The 21,986-nt window shown below is 38.4% G+C and overlaps 1 protein-coding gene across 4 annotated transcripts in view; it reads left to right on the plus strand.

Moving 5' to 3' along the window:
- LOC105470323 (glycogen synthase kinase 3 beta) overlaps positions 1-21,986 on the plus strand; it is a 264,548-nt gene that overhangs the window by 83,161 nt on the left and 159,401 nt on the right. For all 4 annotated transcript variants that reach the window (XM_071092370.1, XM_071092371.1, XM_011722183.2 and 1 more), the window contains exon 2: positions 9,601-9,794. In XM_071092370.1, coding sequence (XP_070948471.1) covers positions 9,601-9,794 — 194 coding nt within the window. The remainder of the gene's footprint in view (positions 1-9,600; positions 9,795-21,986) is intronic.

Consider the following 21,986-nt stretch of genomic DNA (forward strand, 5'->3'; position numbering starts at 1 on the left):
TTGAAGTCTATAATAAAGACTGAAGACCCATTGTTCCTAGTACCTAGATAGTACATATTGGTGGAGAATATTGTCTGTAATAATTCTTAGCAATTTCTCTAACTGTTTTAGACAGAATAAAGTAAATCTTTTAATTACTACTAAGATAGTAAGTACTTTATTGTCTCTAGATGTACAAAAGTGTGAAAGATTGGTCCTTGTCCACATCAAATCTCAGCTTAAAATTAAGAGGCCCTAAGAATCTCTTTCAGCTATATCTGTAGGACCTGTTTTACCTTTCCACTCTGCTTTTAATATTTTAGCAGAATTGTCTCATTTGATGCTTGTTCCCATTTGCAAATTATGATGCTGGGATAGACATTCCTAGGCTCAGTGGCTGGAGTGAAGAGATGCTAAATCCCAGGGTTCTAATGGATATCTTTCATAGCTAGTTCTGAAACCCTTGAAATGTGACCTCTTTTAGAAAGAAGTAGAACCTGTGGAGGCAAATGGGGAAAGTCATCACAAATGCTTATATTGCTTAAGTTCTCTTACTAGAGCAAGGAAGTGCAAAGGTGGGGCTCCTGTTTCCTTTATTGAAATATGGTTATGCAGTAGAAAAACATAATTTTTGGTTGGACCCCAGACAGTTTTTGTTTTCCGTTTTTCAGTTAATTAAAATTGTGGAGTATAGTGGGCTTTTTGTGGTGGTGGTGTTAGAGATGGTCTTGCTGTGTCGCCCAGGCTGGAGTACAGTTGCATGATCTCAGCTTGCTACAGCCTCTGCCTCCTGGGTTCAAGGGATTCTTGTGCCTCAGCCTCCCTTGTAGCTGGGATTACAGGTGTGCATCACTGTGCTTGGCTAATTTTTGTATTTTTAGTAGAGATGGTGTTTTGCCATGTTGGCCAGGCGGTTCCTGAACTGCTGGCGTTGAGTGATCTGCCCGCCTCGGCCTCTCAAAGTGCTGGGATTACAGGTGTGAGCTACCATGCCTGGCTATTTATTTATTTATTTATTTAGAGACAGGGTCTCGCTTTGTCACCCAGGCCTGAATGCAGTGGTGCAGTCTTGGTTCACTGCAGCCTCGATCTCCCGGGCTCAAGGGATCCTCCCACTTTAGCCTCCTGAGTAGCTGGGACTACAGTGCCACCATACTCGGCCACTGTTCTTAAAATCTATGTTAGTTTATTAATGATCCTTGTTTTGTAAGTTAGACGTGAGATTTCGCAAGCAGCTTGTTTAGTGGAATTTTAAATTCAGAGTCCTTGAAATCTTTTTTTGGTGTTATGGTTTTGACTTGGATAATATAGGGAAGAGTCAGACTAGGTTTGAAATAACGTATGCTTTTTATCTTCTCTTGAGACAATTAGATTATAAAAATGTGTTCAATACCTTGGATTTTAACCTTTCTGGATCTCTTCATTTAGAGTTGAAGTTCAAAAGACTGATTCTGTTTTTAGGACTGCTAAGATACAGGTAAAGAAAATTTATTTTACAAATGAGGGAGAGAATAACTTATGGTAAGGTTTATAGTCAACTTGAAAAGTTGTAGTTAAGATTAGCATAGATTTTTGGGGGGTGGGGCATGATCATTTAGAACTCAGATTAGATTAAACTAGGTTTTCAGCAAATATACCTAAGATTTATTTTACTGAGGGGTGAGACTTGAAGGCAGAGTTTGAAAGCTTTGAAAACTGCTTTTTTGTATTGGCTTATGCTGGGATTTGTATGCATTTAAAGCATATATAATACTGCTATAAATAAAAATGGTGGTGCTGACAAGATTTATTTCTTTTCACAAGTGGTTTTGAATTTGGGGTGATTAAATCATGCCAGTTTGAGTGTTTTACCTTGGACCTAAAGACAGATGTTCAAGATAGCTGACCATGATAAATATAGACTGCCTGTATCTCACCGGGCTGTCTTATGAAGGAATCCTCATTGCTTTTGAATCTGTCATGAATGCCATCTTTTATTATTATTATTATTATACTTTAAGTTCTGGGTTACATGTGCAGAACGTGCAGTTTTGTTACATAGGTATACACGTGCCATAGTGGTTTGCTCACCCATCAACCCATCATCTACGTTAGGTATTTCTCCTAATGTTATGCCTCCCCTGGATGCCCATCCGCCACAGACCCTGGTGTATGATGTTCCCCTCCCTGTGTCCATGTGTTCTCATTGTTCAACTCCCACTTACGAGTGAGAACATGTGGTGGTTGGTTTTCTGAGCTTGTGATAGTTTGCTGAGAATGATGGAATGATGGTTTCCAGCTTCATCCATGTCCCTGCAAAGGACATGAACTCATCCTTTTTTATGGCTGCATAGTATTCCATGATGTGTATGTGCCACATTTTCTTAATCCAGTCTATCATTGATGGACATTTGGGTTGGCTCCAAGTCTTTGCTATTGTGGATAATGCTGCAATAAACGTTGTGCATGTGTCTTCATAGTAGAGTGATTTATAATCCTTTGGGTTATGCCGAGTAATGGGATTGCTGGGTCAAATGGTATATCTAGTTCTAGATCCTTGAGGAATCGCTACACTGTCTTCCACAATGGTTGAACTAATTTACACTCCCAACAGTGTAAAAGCATTCCTATTTTCCCGCAACCTCTCCAGCATCTGTTGTTTCCTGTTTAATGATCGCCATTCTAACTGGCATGAGATGGTATCTCATTGTGGTTTTGATTTGCATTTCTCTAATAACCAGTGATGATGAGCATTTTTTCATATGCTTGTTGGCTGCATAAATGTCTTTTTTTGAGAAGTGTCTGTTCATATCCTTTGCCCATTTTTTGATGGGGTTGTTTGCTTTTTTCTTGTGACTTTGTTTAAGTTCTTTGTAGATTCGGGATATTAGCCCTTTGTCAGATGGACAGATTGCAAAAATTTTCTCCCATTCTGTAGGTTGCCTGTTCACTCTGATGATAGTTTCTTTTGCTGTGAAGAAGCTCTTTAGTTTAATTAGATCCTATTTGTCAATTTTGGCTTTTGTTGCCATTGCTTTTGGTGTTTTAGACATAAAGTCTTTGCCCTTGCCTGTGTCCTGAATGGTATTGCCCAGGTTTTCTTCTAGGATTTTTATGGACCTCGGTCTTATGTTTAAGTCTTTGATCAATCTTGAGTTGATTTTTCTATAAGGTGTAAGGAAGGGGTCCAGTTTCATTTTTCTGCATATGGCTAGCCAGTTTTCCCAGCACCATTTATTAAATAGGGAATCTTTTCCCCATTGCCTGTGTGTGTCAGATTTGTTAAAGATCAGATGGTGGTAGATGTGTGGTGTTACTTCTGAGGCCGCCGTTCTGTTCCATTGGTCTATATCTCTGTTTTGGTACCAGTACCATGCTGTTTTGGTTACTGTAGCCTTGTAGTAAAGTTTGAAGTCAGGTTGCATAATGCCTCCAGCTTTGTTCTTCTTGCCCAGGATTGTCTTGGCTATGCAGGCTCTTTTTTGTTTCCATATGAAGTTTAAAGTAGTTTTTTCCAATTCTGTGAAGAAAGTCAGTGGTAGCTTGATGGGGATAGCATTGAATCTATAAATTACTTTGGGCAGTAAGGCCATTTTCACATTATTGGTTCTTATCCATGAGCATGGAATGTTTTTCCATTTGTTTGTGTCCTCTTTTATTTCGTTGAGCAGTGGTTTGTAGTTCTTCTTGAAGAGGTCCTTCACATCCATTGTAAGTTGGATTCCTAGATATTTTATTCTCTTTGAAGCAGTTGTGAATGGGAGTTCACTCATGATTTGGCTGTTTGTCTGTTATTGGTGTCTAGGAATGCTTGTGATTTTTGCACGTTGATTTTGTATCCTGAGACTTTGCTGAAGTTGCTTATCCCCTTAAGGACTTTTTGGCCTGAGACGTCAAACAGAGACACTTTGACTTCCTCTCCTCCTGTTTGAATACCATTTATTGCTTTTTCTTGCCTGATTGCCCTGGCCAGAACTTCCAATACTATGTTGAATAGGAGTGATGAGAGAGGGCATCCTTGTCTTGTGTCGGTTTTCAAAGGGAACGCTTTCAGCTTTTGCCCATTCAGTGTGATATTGGCTGTGGGTTTGTCATAAATAGCTCTTGTTATGTTGAGATAAGTTTATTGAGAGGTTTTAGCATGAAAGTCTGTTGAATTTTGTTGAATGCCTTTTCTGCATCTATGGAGATAATCGTGTTTTTTGTCGTCGGTTCTGCTTATGTGATGGATTATGTTTATTGATTTGTGTATGTTGAACCAGCCTGTCATTCCAGGGATGAAGCCAACTTGATCGTGATGGATAAGCTTTTTGATGTGCTGCTGGATTCGATTTGCCGGTATTTTATTGAGGATTTTCGCATCAGTGTTCATCAGGGATATTGGTCTAAAATTCTCTTATTTTTTGTTGTGTCTCTGCCAGGTATCATTTGGTAGCAGGATGATGCCGACCTCATAAAATGAGTTAGGGAGGATTCCCCTTTTTTCTATTGATCGGAATAGTTTCAGAAGGAATGATACCAGCTCCTCTTTGTACCTCTGGTAGAATTCAGCCGTGAATTTGTCTGGTCCTGGACTTTTTTTGTTGGTAGGCTATTAATTATTGCCTCAATTTCAGAGCCTGTTATTGGTCTATCCAGAGGTTCAACTTCCTGGTTTAGTCTTGGGAGGGTGTATTCTCCAGGTATTTATCCATTTCTTCTAGATTTTCTAGTTTATTTGCGAAGAGGTGTTTATAGTATTCTCTGATGGTATTTTGTATTTCTGTGTGATCGGTGGTGATATCCCGTTTGTCATTTTTTGTTGCATCTATTTGATTCTTCTCTCATTTCTTCTTTATTAGTTTTGCTAGTGGTCTATCTATTTTGTTGATCTTTTCAAAAAATCAGCCTCTGGATTCACTGATTTTTTTTTTTTTTTTTTGAGGTTTTTTTGTGTCTCTGTCTCCTTCACTTCTGCTTGGATCTTATTTATATCTTGTCTTCTGTTAGCTTTTGAATTTGTTTGCTCTTGCTTGTCTAGTTCTTTTAATTGTGATGTCAGGATGTTGATTTTAGATCTCTCCTGCTTTCTCTTGTGGGCATTTAGTGCTCTAACTTTCCCTCTAAACACTGCTTTAAATGTGTTCCAGAGATTCTGGTATGTTGTGTCTTTGTTCTCATTGGTTTCAAATTACTTATTTCTTTTTGCCTTAATTTTGTTACTTACCAAGTAGGCATTCAGGAGCAGGTTGTTCAGTTTCCATGCAGTTGTGTGGTTTTGAGTGAGATTCTTAATCCTGAGTTCTAATTTGATAGCACTGTGGTCTGAGAGACAGTTTGTTGTGATTTCTGTTCTTTTACATTTGCTGAGGAGTGTTTTATTTCCAGTTATGTGGTCAGTTTTAGAATAAGTGCGATGTGGTGCTGAGAAGAATGTATATTCTGTTGACTTGGGGTGTAGAGTTCTGTAGGTGTCTATTAGGTCTGCTTGGTCCAGAGCCGAGTTCAAGTCCTGAGTATCCTTGTTAATTTTCTGTCTCTTTGATCTGTCTAATATTGATAGTGGGGTATTAAAGTCTCCCATTAGTATTGTGTGGGAGTCTTAAGTCTCTTTGTAGGTGTCCGAGGACTTGCTTTTTATAAATCTGGGTGCTCCTGTATTGGGTGCGTATATATTTAGGTTAGCTCTTCTTGTTGAACTGATCACTTTACCATTGTGTAATGGCCGCCTTTGTCTCTTTTGATCTTTGTTGGTTTAAAGTTATTTTTTTTTATCAGAGACCGGGATTTTTTTTTTTGCTTTCCATTTGCTTGGTAGATCTTCCTCCATCCCTTTATTTTGAGCCTGTGTATGTCTTTGTACATGAGATGGGTCTCCTGAATACAGCACACTGATGGATCTTGACTGTTCATCCAGTTTGCCAGTCTGTGTCTCTTAATTTTGGCATTTAGCCCATTTACATTTAGGGTTAATGTTGTTATGTGTGAATTTGATCCTGTCATGATGCTAGCTGGTTATTTCACCCATTAATTGATGCAGTTTCTTCTTAGCATCGATGGTCTTTATAATTTGGCATGTTTTTGCAGTGGCTGGTACCAGTTGTTCCTATCCATGGTTAGTGCTTCCTTCAGGAGCTCTTGTAAGGCAGGCCTGGTGGTGACAAAATCCTAGCATTTGCTTGTCTATAAAGGATTTTATTTCTCCTTCACTTATGAAGCTTACTTTGAATTCTGGGTTGAAAATTCTTTTCTTTAAGAATGTTGAATGTTTTCCCCCACTCTCTTCTGGCTTGTGGGGTTTCTGCCGATAGATCCGCTGTTAGTCTGATGGCCTTCCCTTTGTGGGTAACCCAACCTTTCTCTCTGGCTGCCCTTAACATTTTTTCCTTCATTTCCACCTTGGTGTATCTGACAGTTATGTGTCTTGGGGTTGCCCTTCTCGAGGAGTATCTTTATGGTGTTCTCTGTATTTCCTGAATTTGAATGTTGGCCTGCCTTGCTACGTTGGGGAAGTTCTCACGGTTAATATCCTTAGGAGTGGTTTCTAACTTGGTTCCATTCTCCCCATCACTTTCAGGTACACCATTCAAACGTAGATTTAGTCTTTTCACATAGTGCCATATTTCTTGGAGGCTTTGTTCATTTCTTTTCACTCTTTTTTCTCTAATCTTGTCTTCTCACTTTATTTCATTAATTTGATCTTCAATCACTGATATCCTTTCTTCTGCTTGATTGAATCGGGTATTGAAGCTTGTATGTGCTTCACCAAGTTCTTGTACTATGGTTTTCAGCTCCATCAGGTCATTTAAGCTCTTCTCTACATTGTTTATTCTAGTTAGCCATTTGTCTCATCTTTTTTCAGGGTTTTTAGCTTCCTTGCAATGGGTTAGAACATACTTCTTTAGCTCGGAGAAATTTTTTGTTATTACTGACCTTCTGAAGCCTACTTCTGTCAGCTTGTCAAACTCATTCTGTGTCCAGTTTTGTTCCCTTGTTGGCGAGTAGTTGTGTTTCTTTGGAGGAGAAGAGGTGTTATGGTTTTTGGAATTTTCAGCCTTTCTGCTGTGTCCCCATCTTTGTGGTTTTGTCTACCTTTGGCCTTTGATGTTGGTGACCTACAGATGGGGTTTTGGTGTGGATGTCCTTTGAGTTGATGTTGATGCTATTCCTTTATGTTTGTTAGTTTTCCTTCTAACAGTCAGGTCCCTCAGCTGCACGTCTGTTGGAGTTTGCTAGAGGTCCACTCCAGACCCTGTTTGCTTGGGTATCACCAGCAGAGGCTGCAGAATAGCAAATATTGCAGAACAGCAAATATTGCTGCCTGATCTTCCTCTGGAAGTTTCGTCCCAGAGGGACAGCTGCCTGTATGAAGTGTCTGTCGGCCCCTACTGTGAGGTGTCTCCCAGTTAGGTTACACGGGGGTCAGGGACCCACTTGTAGAGGCAGTCTGTCTGTTCTCAGAGCTCAAACGCTGTGCTGGGAGAACCACTGCTCTCTTCAGAGCTGTCAGATAGGGACGTTTATGTCTGCAGAAGCTGTCTGCTGCCTTTTGTTCAGCTATGCCTTGCCCCCAGAGGTGGAATGTAAAAGAAGCAGTAGGCCTTGCTGAGCTCCGGTGGGTTCTGCCCAGTTTGAGCTTCCCTGCTGCTTTGTTTACACTGTGAGCATAGAACTGCCTACTCAAGCCTTAGCAATGGCAGACGCCCCTCCCCCCACCAAGCTCCTGCATCTTAGGTTGATCTCAGACTGCTGCCCTGGCAGTGAGCAAGGCTATGTGGGTGTGGGACCCGCCGAGTCAGGCATGGGAGGGGATCTCGTGGTCTGCTGGTTGCGAAGAACATGGGAAAAGCACAGTATTTGGGCAGGAGTGTATCACTCCTCCAGGTACAGTCACTCATGCTTTCCCTTGGGTAGGAAAAGGAAATCCCCCGATTTCTTGTGCTTTCTGGGAGAGGCGACGCCCTGCCCTCCTTCGGCTCGCCCTCCGTGGGGTGCACCCACTGTCCAACCAGTCCCAGTGAAATGAACCATGTACCTAAGGTGGAAATGCAGAAATCACCTGTCTTCTGCATCGATCTTCCTGAGAGTTGTAGACCAGAGCTATTCGGCCATCTTGGAAGCAACCATAAATGCCATCTTGCAAACGAAGGTGTTAATTGGTCGCAGACATTCACTGGCTTTTGTGTATATTAATACTTCTGTGAATTTAAATGGATATAAATATTGGTTATAATATCTTATTAGTGCATTTGGATATTCATTTAGCAATTTATATTTCACAGAGAAAAATACTCATAAATATTATATTACTTTTATTAGGTTAGTTGGAATTCAGTTAGTATTTTAAAATGAAAATTGTCATAATGGAAGAATAACAGGAAAAAGTAAAAGTCCAATAAGTGAGCCTAAGGACTTATATTGTACTGAGAATTGGTTTTAGATTTGTCAGGGAAGAGAGAAGAAATAGTAGACATTTTTGTGTACATTGAAGTCACTAAAAGAACAATGTAAAGCTCTTTTAGATCAGATACTAGGTAGCATAATTCAGAGAATCGATTAAGAATTCAGAAAACAACATGGTGACTGTGGACTGTGCCTGGTCAAGTAGGAGGTCGCTCTTGTGCCTCAATTGAAGAAAGCCTTTGAGTTGCTACTAGGGATGAGAGAAGGCAAAAAAGGGAAGAAGAGAGCTATGAGTAAATAGAGACCCTGGAGCCAGTAATCTGCTTGTAATTGGGCCTCAGTTCAGAATGGATTGGATTATTTAAGTTTTATATCTGTTAACCCCAAATTAACATTCTTTTCTTAACCTGAGCTTTCTCTGAGAGGTCTTCTACTTTGTGAAAAAGATTATTCAGGGAACTTAAAACTCAAAGCCTTACTTTCCTAAACGTAGAAGGATCTGAAGAGAGTCAGAATTATTAAACATTTTTATTTGCACACATTTTATTTTCAAGTAAAATAAGATCTTGAGAAAAGCCCTAAGACCTTTTAGAATTGGATGGATAAGGTCAGACTTTTATGGGCTCACAATTTGCTATTTGACCATGGGCAAATCTAACATTCTTCCTATTACCTATAATGTGGGAACAGTACTGTCTACCTCATAGGATTGAAACTAAGCATTGTGTTTGGTCTGTGGAATGACTAAATAAATACGTGGGAGTTTAAAAAATGACTTATAATCGAAACAAGTAATTGAAGTAATTACACGTGATAAACGAAAAATAATTTGTAGTAAAGAATATGGTTTATTTTGGCCAGGCACGGTGGCTGATGCCTATAATCCCAGCACTTTGGAGGCCAAGGAGGGCGGATCACCTGAGGTCAGAAGTTCAAGACCAGCCTGGCCAACATGGTGAAACCGCGTCTCTGCTAAAAATACAAAAATTAGCCAGACGTGGTGGCAGGTGCCTGTAATCCCAGCTACTCGGGAGGTTGAGGCAGGAGAATTGCTTGAATCTGGGAGGCAGAGGTTGCAGTGAGCCGAGATTGTGCCACTGTACTTCAGCCTGAGTGACAAGAGTGAGACTCCATCTCAAAAATAAAGAAAGAAAAAAAGAAAGAAAGAATTTAGTTTACCTTGTATATGTTGGCAATTTTCTCTATTTAATTCCTTATAGTTCTCATTAAAAAAAATTTTTTTTTCCTTTCTTCCGTTAGGAGACAAGGATGGCAGCAAGGTGACCACAGTGGTGGCAACTCCTGGGCAGGGTCCAGACAGGCCACAAGAAGTCAGCTATACAGACACTAAAGTGATTGGAAATGGATCATTTGGTGTGGTGTATCAAGCCAAACTTTGTGATTCAGGAGAACTGGTCGCCATCAAGAAAGTATTGCAGGACAAGAGATTTAAGGTAAAACGTCTGGTATTTCATGTATTTTGTTGCTGTCATAATACATGTACCATAAATGATTATTTTTTGGTTGTTTCTTTTTGCTTCAAATTTCTTCTATTGTGCACATTTTTGTCCAGCTCAAGCATTACAATGATTTTATTTCTAGTCGTGTATTTTGTAGAGAGAAAATTCACTGAAGATTGCAGTATTACTTTTGTAGTCATTATAAATGACATATATATATAAATCCTGTGAAAGGTAAGTTAAAATTTCTTAATTTATACTTGAAAAAGCGACCTGTCCCCACCCTTGTACTGTGTTGATGTAGACCAGAGGAACACTGCCTGTAGCATATAAGTATTTTGTGTAGTTTCCTATGCTTCCTTTCTTGAAAAAAATTTTTTAAATTCATGATGCAACTTGTGTTAGTCTATTTTTGCATCTCTATAAAGGAATACCTGACGTTGAGTAATTTATAAAGAAAAGAGGTTTAATTGGCTCACAGTTCTGCAAGCTGTACAGAAAGTGTGGTGCAGACATCTGCTTCTAATAATTGTCTCAGGAAGCTTCTAATCACGGGCAGAAGGTGAAGGGCGAGTAGGTGCATCACATGGTGAGAGCTGAGCCAGAGCATGAAGGGGGAGATCCAGACTTTATTATTATTTTTATTGTTGTTATTATTTTGTAGAAACAGGGTTTTGCCATGTTGTCCAAGCTAGTCTCAATCTCCTGAGCTCAGGCAATTTGCCTGTCTCAGCCTCCCAAAGTGCTGGGATTACAGGCATGAGCCACCATGCCCGTCCCCAGACTCTCTTAAATAACCAGATCTCCTGTGAACTGAGTGGAAACTCACTCATCAACAAGGGGATGGTGCTAACCCATTCATAAGGGGTTGACCCCCTTGATCCAATACCTCCCACCAGGCTCTACCTCCAACACTGGAGATTACATGTCAACATGTGGTTTGGAAAGGGGTAAACATCGAAACCATGTTACAACACTATTCATTTTTCTTGTAACTTTTTTTTTTTTTTTGCTATCTTCCTTTTTCTTGTCCTTCTGCCTCTAGACACTAGCAATCCCAAGGTTCAGTTCTTGTCATCTCTTTTCTTTTTCTGTACCTCATTAGGGGAGCCTATGCATGGAAGCTCATATGTTATCTCTACGTTGTGGTATAGCAGAGAGAGCCAGAAGACACTGGCTGCTGTAATTAAGCCTCTGCCACTATGCAGCATTGCTCCCTTTCCTACCCTTCCCACCTCTGCAACATTTTATTGAGAGCTTCCTATGTGCTAAGACCTATGGTAAACATGAAGGCATATAATAATAAGAAGTGATCACTGTTCTGTTCTAACACCAGTTATACCACATTCTGGTGTCCATCTGCTGTAAATGTCTAGAATGTTCTAAAGAGTTTTTAAAAATTCAGTTGTTTTTGTTTTCAGTTCTCACCTCTCCCCCAAGTACTAGTCTTATGTTGTCAAATGCCCACTGGATCTTGATATCTGAATGTTGTACTGCTATCTCAGATTGGCAAGCCATCTTATCTAACCACGGCTTAACTTTTAAGACTCAATGGAAATCTCTCCTACTGGTTCCCAGAACTTTGGATTTGCTTTTTCTTTTTAATGGTTTTATAATTCACTGTTATTCAGACTATTCTATTCGCTCATCCCTAATATCCAGTCATTGTTTAACTTGATTTTCTTTTTTCCTCATACTGTGTTGTGGCTGTGTCTCTTCTTTTTCTTTCTCTTCACTACTATTCTTGTCAGACCCTGTCATTATTTGGCTTAACCACTTATAAACGTCTACCTTAGTCTTCTCCTTTCTAATCTCTTCTGCATACTAAGACTAGAATAATCCCAGAGGTTTCACTGGTCGTGTTGTTTCTCTTGCCCATAAATCTTCTATGGCTCTTCATAGTCTAGAAAGTAAAACCTGCCTAGTTTACTTGTGTACTCAGAAACTTCCATAGTCTTCCATTTTCTCCAGATACTTAACTTTCCAAACTTTTTATATTATTGGCCTTGAAATATGTTCTTCTCTATGACCACTCTGCTTTTATTCAGCGTTTCTATCACTCCCATTCTCCTGCTATGTAAATTCTGTGCATCTATGAAAACTCAGGTCAAATTCTTCCTGTATGAAACTTACCAGATGATTCAAGTCAGCTACGGAGATCTTGCTGTTCTAAATTCCTTGAGCCCTTATTGTCCATAAACTAGGAAATTCCACATTTTTTATGACAGCATCTCTATTTTTTAAATATTTGTCTCCTAAATACCCACACATTCCATTTTGGGGGATTAGTAGTTGATGATAGCAAATACTTGCTTATTATATGTATTTTTTGACATGTGTAGTTTTACGTAATTCTTACCATTAGTACTGTGTGATTGATACTGTTATCATTTGGATAAGGAAGCCTAAGTACAAAGAAATTTTAAATTAACTTGTCCAGGGTCACACAGTTGGCAAGTGGACGGATGGGCAAAGATTCGAATCTGGACAGACTCTGCAGTACCTTAACACATTTTATCCTCACTGTATCAAACCCCTCTACCCCTTCTCTCTTTCTCTCACAGTATTAATCCTCTTTCTATATCATAGTATCAGATTCTCAGTGTCATACCTCTTTCTATCAAAGTATTTAAACCACACCCTCTTTCTCCTTCTCAAGAAAGAGAGAGATTGGTTTTATTTCATTCTCTCATGGTTGCATTATATTTTATTGTGTGGATATACCCTAATTAGCCATTGTTCAATTGATAGCTATTAAAAATTTTTTTCCCTACCAAACAGGGTATATATATGCCTTATCAGAATACAGTTTATAAAAGTAGAATTCTAGGGTTGAAGAGTAGGAGAGCACTTTAAACCTTGATATAGGCTGCCTTCTAGTTAGATTTTATCCATTTAAATGTACCTTATTTGAATATGAGTAATGCCCATTTCCTGTGTAGCCTTTAGATATTTTTATGTTTTTCAATTCTGTAGGTGAAAAATTATTTTTGTTACTTTCTTTTCTGTTTTAAATTTTCTGTAGAGATGCATCTCACTACATGGCCCAGGTTGGTCTCGAGCTCCTGGCCTAAACTGGTTCTCCCTCTTGGCTTCCTAAAGTGGTGGGATTATGGTCTGAATCACCATGCCTGGCCCTGAAAAATTTTTTTAATTTACAACATCATTTTTCATGTTGTGACTCTTTTTACCCCCTTTTAGAGTGTGTGTCTTCCTTACTCATTTGTTAAAACCCATTTAAAATGTAATAGTGTAGAGCAACAAAGATTTTATTATCTCAGTGCTTCTGTGCGTTGGAAATTCAGGCATGGCTTAGCTAGGAACCTCTGGCCCAGGGCCTCTCACCAGACGGTAATCCAGGCATCAGCCAGGGCTGCAGTCTCATCTGAAGGTTTGTTTGAAGGAGGAAATATCTGTCCCCAAGTGTACTGTGTGATCGTCGGCAGACTTTGGTTCCTTGCCACACGGGCCTGTTCACTGGGCTTTCTGAGGTCTTGCCAGTTAGCTTCCCACATGGCAAGGGATCCCTGGAAAAATAGTAAGCCCAAGACAGAAACCAAAAGTTTTTTTCTAACCTAATATTGGTGAGGTGATTAGACAAGGGTGTGAATACCAGGAGGCAGGTATCATTTAGGGCCATCCTAGAAGCTGCCTCCACAATAATATGAACCATCTGTGAGAAAAAATTATTTGTTTGTGTTGACTTTGCTTGTGATACCTTTTGCTTTTCAGATATTGTTGATTTGGGCTTTGGCATAATGCTGAGAAAGGGCCTGTTGTATCTTATAAATAATGTCATTTTCTCTAGGAATTTTATTTTGCCATATTTCTTTAATCTTTCTGGGGTTATATTTTGGGATGTAGTATAAAGTAGTAATATAAGTTAACCTTTCCCCAAGTAGTAGGTCATTTGTCTCAGAAACCATTTTTATAAAGTTTATCCTTTTCCCACTGGTGGGCAAATGGCATTTTAAAAACCATGTATTATGTTACCTTATATACACTGGATTTTCTTCTGGGTTTCCTTTTCTTTTCCACTGATTTGTCCATTTTGGCTTATGTAACACTTCTCTGATGATGAGAACTAACAGCGTAGTTTGAGTGTTAACAAATGAGTATTTCTCTTAATAAATCTGTGTATCAAGTATCATTAGCCTGTGATGTTTCTCCTGCAACCTCAACAAAACAAAAACAAACTTTAGATTTGATTAAAATCGTGTAAAATTTGCAGATTAGTTGGACAGAATGTACAGATTTACAATATTCAGCCTTCCCATCCAGAAATGTGATAATTCTCTGCATTAATCCAATTTTTGATGTAAAACTTTATAATTATGTAGGTTTTAAACTTTTCTTACTTATTTTATCTAGTTATGTGTAGTAATTTTTTTGTTGCTCTTGGGAATGGGAGTCTTTCTCCATGCAAATACATCTTATATGTAAGTACAAGTCTTCCTCCATGTAAATACGTCTTGTTTTAACCATTTGAACACTGCCTCCTCCGTTTGTTTTGAACTTGGGCATCTTCTAGATGCATTTAATGTGCTGATGCCCTTTAGGAGGGTACTTTACTATGTTGCTTTTCTCAATATTATTACATGTTCATTATAATTTTCTTCCAGCCTGGGGGACAGAGGGAGACTCCATCTCAAAAAAAAATAAAAATAAATAAATTATTTCTGGCTTAGGCCGGGCATGGTGGCTCATGCCTGTAATCCCAGCAATTTGGGAGGCCCAGGCGGGTGGATCACAATGTCAGGAGATCAAGACCATCCTGGCCAACATGGTGAAACCTTGTCTCTACTAAAAAATACAAAAATTAGCTGGGCATGGTGGCTGAGGCAGGAGAATCACTTGAACCTGGGAAGCGGAGGTTGCAGTGAGCTGAGATCACACCACTGCACTCCAGCCTGGTAACAGAGCGAGACTCCGTCTCAAAAAAAAAAAAAAAAAATTATATATATATATATATATATATATTTTTATATATATATATATATATATATAAAATTTCAGGCTTAACATTGCCATTACTATACATAATTTCCTTTTATCCAGATTTCCTTTTATCCAGATTTCCAAATACTAATATTTATCACACTCACTTTTACAGTTTCTTCCTCTCTCTGTATATTATTTTTATGTTTTTCAGGTAAGGTCTTGCCATATAACCCAGCTGGAGTGCAGTGGTATGGTCATGGCTACTGCAGCCTCCAACTCCTAGGCTTAGTGATTCTCCTACCTCAGCCTCCCAAATAGATAACCATAGGTGTGCGCCACCACATCCAGCTAGTTTTGAATTTTTTTTTTTCTGATAGAGACAATGTCTTCCTGTTTTGCCCAGGCTGGTCTCAAGCTCCTGGGCTTAAGTGATCCTCCTGCCTTGGCCTCCTAAAGTACTGCGATTATAGATGTGTGTGCCTGGCCGCACATATTATTTCCTGAAATGTTTGAATGCAACTTTTAAGTGTGAGGCTCTTTTATCCCTAAATTATTCAGTGTCTGTTTCCCAAACTCAGAGACATTTGCTTATGTAACCACATAATAATTATTTTAAAAATCAAGAAATTAACAATTATACAATAGTATTATCTAATGTGCAGGCTTTATTGAAATATGTCCAGTTGTTCCAAAAATGTCCATTGTAGCACAAGAAAATCCTGGGTCATGTGTTTAGTTGTGATATCTCTAGTCTTCTATACCAGGAAGAGTTCCTCACTTGCTGTCTTTCATGACATTCATGTTTTTGAATAGTATAGGACAGCTATTTGGGTTTGTGTAATGTTTCCTCATAATTAGGTTCAGCATATTCATTTTTAGAAAGAATATCATAGAAATGATTTTTTTCTTCTTAAGGCATTATATCAGGAGACCCATGATGTCTGTCTGTCTAGTTAATGATGATATTGACTTCTGTCACTTAAGGTAGTGTTTGCTAGGTTTCTTTACTGTAGAGTTACTGTTTTTCTCTTCATCATTAATAAGGAATCTGTAGGGAAATACTTTTAGATTATGTAAATAACCTTTTTCTCATATAGCTTTTACCAACTTGTTTCAGTATGCATTAATGAGCTTTTGTTAGAATCAGTTATAGTAATGGCTACAAATGGTGATTTTCTAATTCTTTTTTTCCTTCTTTATTTATTAATTAGATTCTACTGTAAGGATTATGAGGGAAGCTTTTCCCTTCTCTCATTTATTTGTATATATCATATGGACTCATTGACTCTTATTTTATTAAATGGGTTATAATCTTAGTCATTTATTTTGATACCCAGATTGCTTCAGTCCAGGCGTGGTGGCTCATGCCTGTAATCCCAGCACTTTGGGAGGCTGAGGCAGGCGGATCACGAGGTTAGGAGATTGAGACCATCCTGGCTAATATGGTGAAACCCCGTCTCTACTAAAAAGTAGAAAAAATTAGCCGGGCGTGGTGGCGGGCGCCTGTAGTTCCAGCTACTAGGGAGGCTGAGGCAGGAGAATGGTGTGAACCCGGGAGGTGGAGCTTGCAGTGAGCTGAGATTGTGCCACTGCACTCCAGCCTGGGCAACAGAGTGAGACTCCACCTCAAAAAAAAAAAAAAAAACTGCTTCAGATTTGGCCAGTGAAAGCCCTTTCAAGCTGGATCTAGATCCTCTTAGCCAACAGAACTTAGACAATAGGTGTATGTGTGTGCACATGCATGCAAGCATATTCACACGTGTTTTTTTCTGTATTTCTTTTTATTAAAAATTAATACTTTTAATTGCAGAGCAACATCACAGAGTTCACTCTAGCCTTCTGTATTTCTATATTTGTAACTCTTCTTTCTGAAGTGAGAAAACCTGACTGCTGTCATCCACAATATATTTACTTTATTTGCTCAATCCTAGAATTTACAAGGTAGTTTCAGAACTGCTAACTCATACCCCTGGGGGCAGAGTTCAGTGCTTGTGTGTTTTTTATCTTTAGTTTGAAAGGCATATGGATTTTATATTATATTCAAAAAGTATTTGGATTTTTCTGTTTTTTGTAATTTTAAATTTTCCCTACAGCATAGACTATTAATTTGAAGTAGTTAGGTTCATCTGTTTCTGTATGTATCACTTCTTAGAACTTCGCCCCCATTCTTTTTGATTAAAAAAAATTATTTATGTTTTCACTCTGTGAAAACTAATATGGTTCCAAAAGTCAGAAATCTAGTGTAGTTTCTTCTCAATTCTTTCTGTTTTATTTCCACTCGCTCCCTGTAGGTGGCCAACCTCATTATGTTCTGGCTTACTTTTCCTCAGTTTTGTTTTACACATACCTGTTCATTTATGCATTTTTTTTCTTCCTTACACAGGAGGTAGCATATTGGAGATACTCTTTTGTACTTTGCTTTTTCTTTAAGTTATATTTCCTGGAATTCATTGCATATCAGTTCAGAGATTTTTTTTTCATCCTTTTTACAGCTGCTAAATGCCCCTCCATAAAGGTTATACCAATGTGCATTCTCTCTAGTTAAGTATGAGTGCCTGTTGGCCCATAGTTTTGGCTATAAAAGTTGCCTTACTTTTTAAATTTTTTGCTAATCTCATAGGTGAGAAATGGTATCTCATTGTAGTTTTAATTTACAATCTTCCTATTTTGAGTACACTTAAACATCTTTTCATGTATTCAAGGTCCATTTTATTTGTTTTTGTGAGTCTGTATGAATTGTCTTTTTTTTTGGCCCATTTTAAAAATGTGATTTTGGTTTTTCCCAATCAACCCTGAAGAGTCCTTTATTATGGAATTTATACTTAGGTGTGATATATGTAATTTTTACTTTGTGTATGGTAGGTTTTTTTTGTTTTGTTTTGGTTTTTGTTGTGTAAGAGTCATTCCTCCCCTCTATGCAGTTGAATTTATTGCTCTTTTATCTGGATTTTGTGTTACTATAAAACTTTCCTGCTATCCTCAGGTAAGTCATCTATATTTTCCTCTAGTAGTTATCAGGGTTCAGTTTTTGCATTTAAATCCCTGATACATTTGGAGTTTATTCCTATGTGTGGTATGAATTATGATCTAATTTTATCTTTTCTAAATCATTAACTACTTGTCTGGGTACAATTTAGTAGAAAGACTATCTTTGTTCCAGTTATTTGAGATGTTACTGTTACTATATGCTAAATTTCTACATGTGCTCGGCTCTATTTCTGGACTTTCCATTTTATTCCGCTAGGCTGTTTGCATATTCCTGTGTCACTACTATACCGTTTTGATTATAGAGGCTTCATAGTATGTTTTCATGACTGATAGGGTTAATCTGCCCTCGTAGCTTTTCTTTTTGGTGTTTTACTACCTATTTTTACATGTTTATTTTTCTGTATGAACTTTGGCATCAGTTCATCTAACTTTATAAAAAAAAGTGTTGATCTTTTAAATTGGGATTTATTTATAAATTAATATAGGAAGAACTGATATATTTGTGAGCTTGAATTATCTTAGCCAGGAGTAAGAAATATTTTTCCATTTGTTCAAATCTACTTTTATGTCTTTCAGAAGTTTTGGCTTAGACTTTAGACATTTCTTAAGTTTATGCTTAAGTATTTTATTTTATTTTTTGTTGCTATTTTATAGTTTTTCTTGTTTTTTATTCCACATGTTAAAAAGTGATGGGCTGCTTTATACCAAGCTCAGTTTTTTCCTTGTATCACCCTTCCTTTGTGGAATTTAAGTATTCTTTGTTGTGGCCAAAAAATAAAATTTGATATGTCGACCTATTTGTTTCTCTTGATTATCATAAAATAGGAATTTCTCTGACAACTTAGAAGTCTGTAGTTTTAACATCTGTGATTTACATAGCTGCTACTTGGGATTGCCTTAAATAATTAGGTGTTTCCAGCAGAAGGTTGAAATAGGATCTCCTCCTTGTTCAATTAAATAAACCAACCTGCAAAATCTCCTAATGGCAGTGAGAAGCAGTTTTTTTTTTTTTTTTTTGGTGAATAGAAAAGAAGAGAGATAATGGTCAAAGATAAAAAGAAAACCAAGAATAATTATCCTGGTGTGCCAGTAGTCACATAAACTGTACCTAAGACACTGGGCTTTTTAAAAGAATTTCTGGTATAATAAGCTTCATTTCAGTGGTATTTTATTTTTTTCTCACTGTGGTCCATCATACTGTGACAGAATGCTAGAACCACCTTAACTTGGGCAGTTTGGAAGTGCTTGTGATAGAAAATGTTTGTATTGTGGGGATAAAGATTGGGTAGGTACCTAATTAATGTAGGAGACCTGTACTGTTGTCACAGGGAAAACATCAGTCAATCCCGAAACCTCCTTATGGTTGTTGAGGCTGACTGTTCCAACTTGAAAATCGGTAAGTTGCATGTTTATTAGTGCTACTGGCTTAATTTAATTCATTTCTCCTTTGAAGAAAGTCATAGGTTTCAAGTCTCCTGCCTAGTTTCACTTGTTCTGTAATTGGGATATAGAGGGATAGGGATGTGAGGTATCACTATTGTTAGGTTGTGAATGGAGAGCATAGTCTACTTTTAATACCATTTTATTTATTTATTTATTTATTGGAGACAGAGTTTCATTCTTATTGCCCAGGCTGGAGTACAATGGCACGACCTTGTCTCACTGCAACCTCCGCCTCCTGGGTTCAAGCGATTCTCCTGCCTCAGCCTCCCGTGTAGCTGGGATTGCAGGCATGTGCCACCACACCTGGCTAATTTTGTATTTTTAGTAGAGATGGGGGTTTCACCACGTTGGTCAGGCTGGTCTCGAACTCCTGACCTCAGGTGATCCACCCACCTCAGCCTCCCAAAGTGCTGGGATTACAAGCCTGAGCCACCGTACTTGGCTTAATACCATTTTAATACCTGCTTTTATAGCATTTTGGAGAGTGAGGAGAGATGATGTCTGTTTTTGATCCTTAAGGATGTGAGTATTCTCTGAATATATTCTGGAGAAAGCACCAGAGGAAGATTTTGGTCTACTGCTTACTTAGTAATTTTGAAAGCTTGAGCATATCTATTGTGAGAGTTAAAGAAAGAGGAAAGAAACATGAAATGCGGCTGGCAGTTAAAGACAGGTTCACTTTAGACAAAACCTGACAGGTGCTCCTGGCTGATTTTGGTCAGGAGCGCTTTCTGTTACAGATTAAGAATATATATTGGTTTTAGGGCGAGGGGCTTATCACAAGCTTGGAATGTTTATGTGTGTGGAGAAGTTTATGGTGGGGTTGGAATCTCTCTGGGAGGAGGGGAAGTTATCTTGAGGCAGACATCTTTCTGGCGAGGAGGGGTGTTATCTTGGGGCTAGCATCTTTCCGGCTGGAGGGGGGTTTATTTCGGGGCTAGCATGTCTCTGGTCAGGGAGAAGTTTGGAATGTTTCTGATTGGAGATGTTATTTGTGGTTTATGGTCGTGCTGACCTTAGCCATTAGGCTGATGCCCTTTGGATTTAGGCACTTTTTTATTAAGGTGAATTTTAGAATGAGGGGCTTGTCCAAGATGGCAGTGCTCCTGCTCTGTCAATCCAGACCTTATAGTTTGAGGAGGGATGGCATGTTCTTCTGGCTACTTCCTGCTGACTAGAGGATGGAGAGTTTTCTGGTCTCGGGTTGACTGTAGGAGCAATGACATCTGTAGATGTTTTCGGGTAGTTGTCTGTGAAATGGCCATGATCCTGTCAGATAAAAATCTTTGAAAAAGGTTAATTAGGCAGAGTAAGAACATTAGTCCCAGGCATATTATTAGAAGGGGCCCCAGGAATGGGATGACACATGCTATGATTTTGTTTCCAAACCAAGAATCTGTTTGGTTTTGATATTTCCTTAGCTTTTTATTTCCTGTTTTTTTTTGTTTGTTTGTTTTTGTTTTTTTTTTTTGAGGTAGAGTCTTGCTCTGTCACCCAGGCTGGAGTACAGTGGCGTGATCTCAGTTCACTGCAACCTCCAGCTCCCAGGTTCAAGCAGTTCTGTCTCAGCCTCCCGAGTAGCTGGAACTACAGGTGCCTGCCACTACACCTGGGTAATTTTTGTGTTTTTTAAGTAGAGAGGGGGTTTCACCTTGTTGGTCAGGGTGGTCTTGAACTCCTGACTTCAGGTGATCTACGTGTCTCAGCCTCCTAAAGTGCTGGGATTACAGGCGTGAGTTACTGCGCTGGCAAGATCTCTTATTTCTTTACATTGATATTTATGACTTTTTGGGGGCTGTCAGGGGTTGCTTTCTTAGCTTTCCAGGCTTTTACTTGAGTGTGATATATTTATTTAGGAGCTCATTCCTGTAACAGGTACCGTTTTAATTACCCTGGGTTCTATGGATTCACTAGACGTGGGGGTGAAGGATTCTGGGCATCCTCAGTTCTTAGTTGTCAGCACCAGCAGTGAAGAGATTTCCTTCTGTGATGGTTGGGGGAGCTTAGAGGCAGCATCTGCTGAAACATCTAGTTTTCAGTTTATGGAGCTTTAAGAAAGCCCAGTTTATTTTAGAAACTTGTAGCCAGAAAATTAGAATTCAATTTAAGCAGTAGAAAATAATAAAAACTGAAAAATATTAGGCAACACTAGAATTTAACAACAGGTGTGCTATGGTTTTTGCAATATGATTTTCTCTTTCCAGTTTCCCATTTTTATTAAAAGACATTTAAATCATGGTAGGAATAGTTTGCTTTATTATACTTGGCTTAATTATTTGCATACAGTGCAGCAAGAATAATTATTTGTTACATAGGCCTTTTAAATTGGCTTTGATGGAACTTTGTTCTGTAGAAGGAATCTGAGAGAAAACCTTTTAAAGCCAAGCCCAATCCTGGATTTGTACTATCAAATACCTGTGAGTTGGTGAATTTCTCTCCTCTTGAGGTCCCAAGATAACTTGGGATTCCTGGCCTAGAATGTCACTAGAAAGTGACATTCTTTACTTACTGCAGACCAGAAACCCTGTACAGGGACTGTGTACACAAAATATGAGGCCAGTTTTCCGAGGGCATTTTTGGCTTCATAAGTATGGTTCCTTAAAGGAAAGCATATTATTCCAGGTAAAGCCTTTTTAAAATACCAGTTTTTCCAATTCTGTCCTGTTACAAAAGAAAACAGATTTTTAGTGCATTTATGCAAATATTGTAACTTAAGAATACTCACAGATAGTTTAAAAATTCTGGAGAAAATCAGGTAGAGAGAAACAAGTATGTTCCAAATTTTGTTCATGGGAGTATACTAAATTGTTAAAA

This window comes from Macaca nemestrina, chromosome 2, assembly GCF_043159975.1.
Source record: "Macaca nemestrina isolate mMacNem1 chromosome 2, mMacNem.hap1, whole genome shotgun sequence".
NCBI lineage: Eukaryota > Metazoa > Chordata > Mammalia > Primates > Cercopithecidae > Macaca > Macaca nemestrina.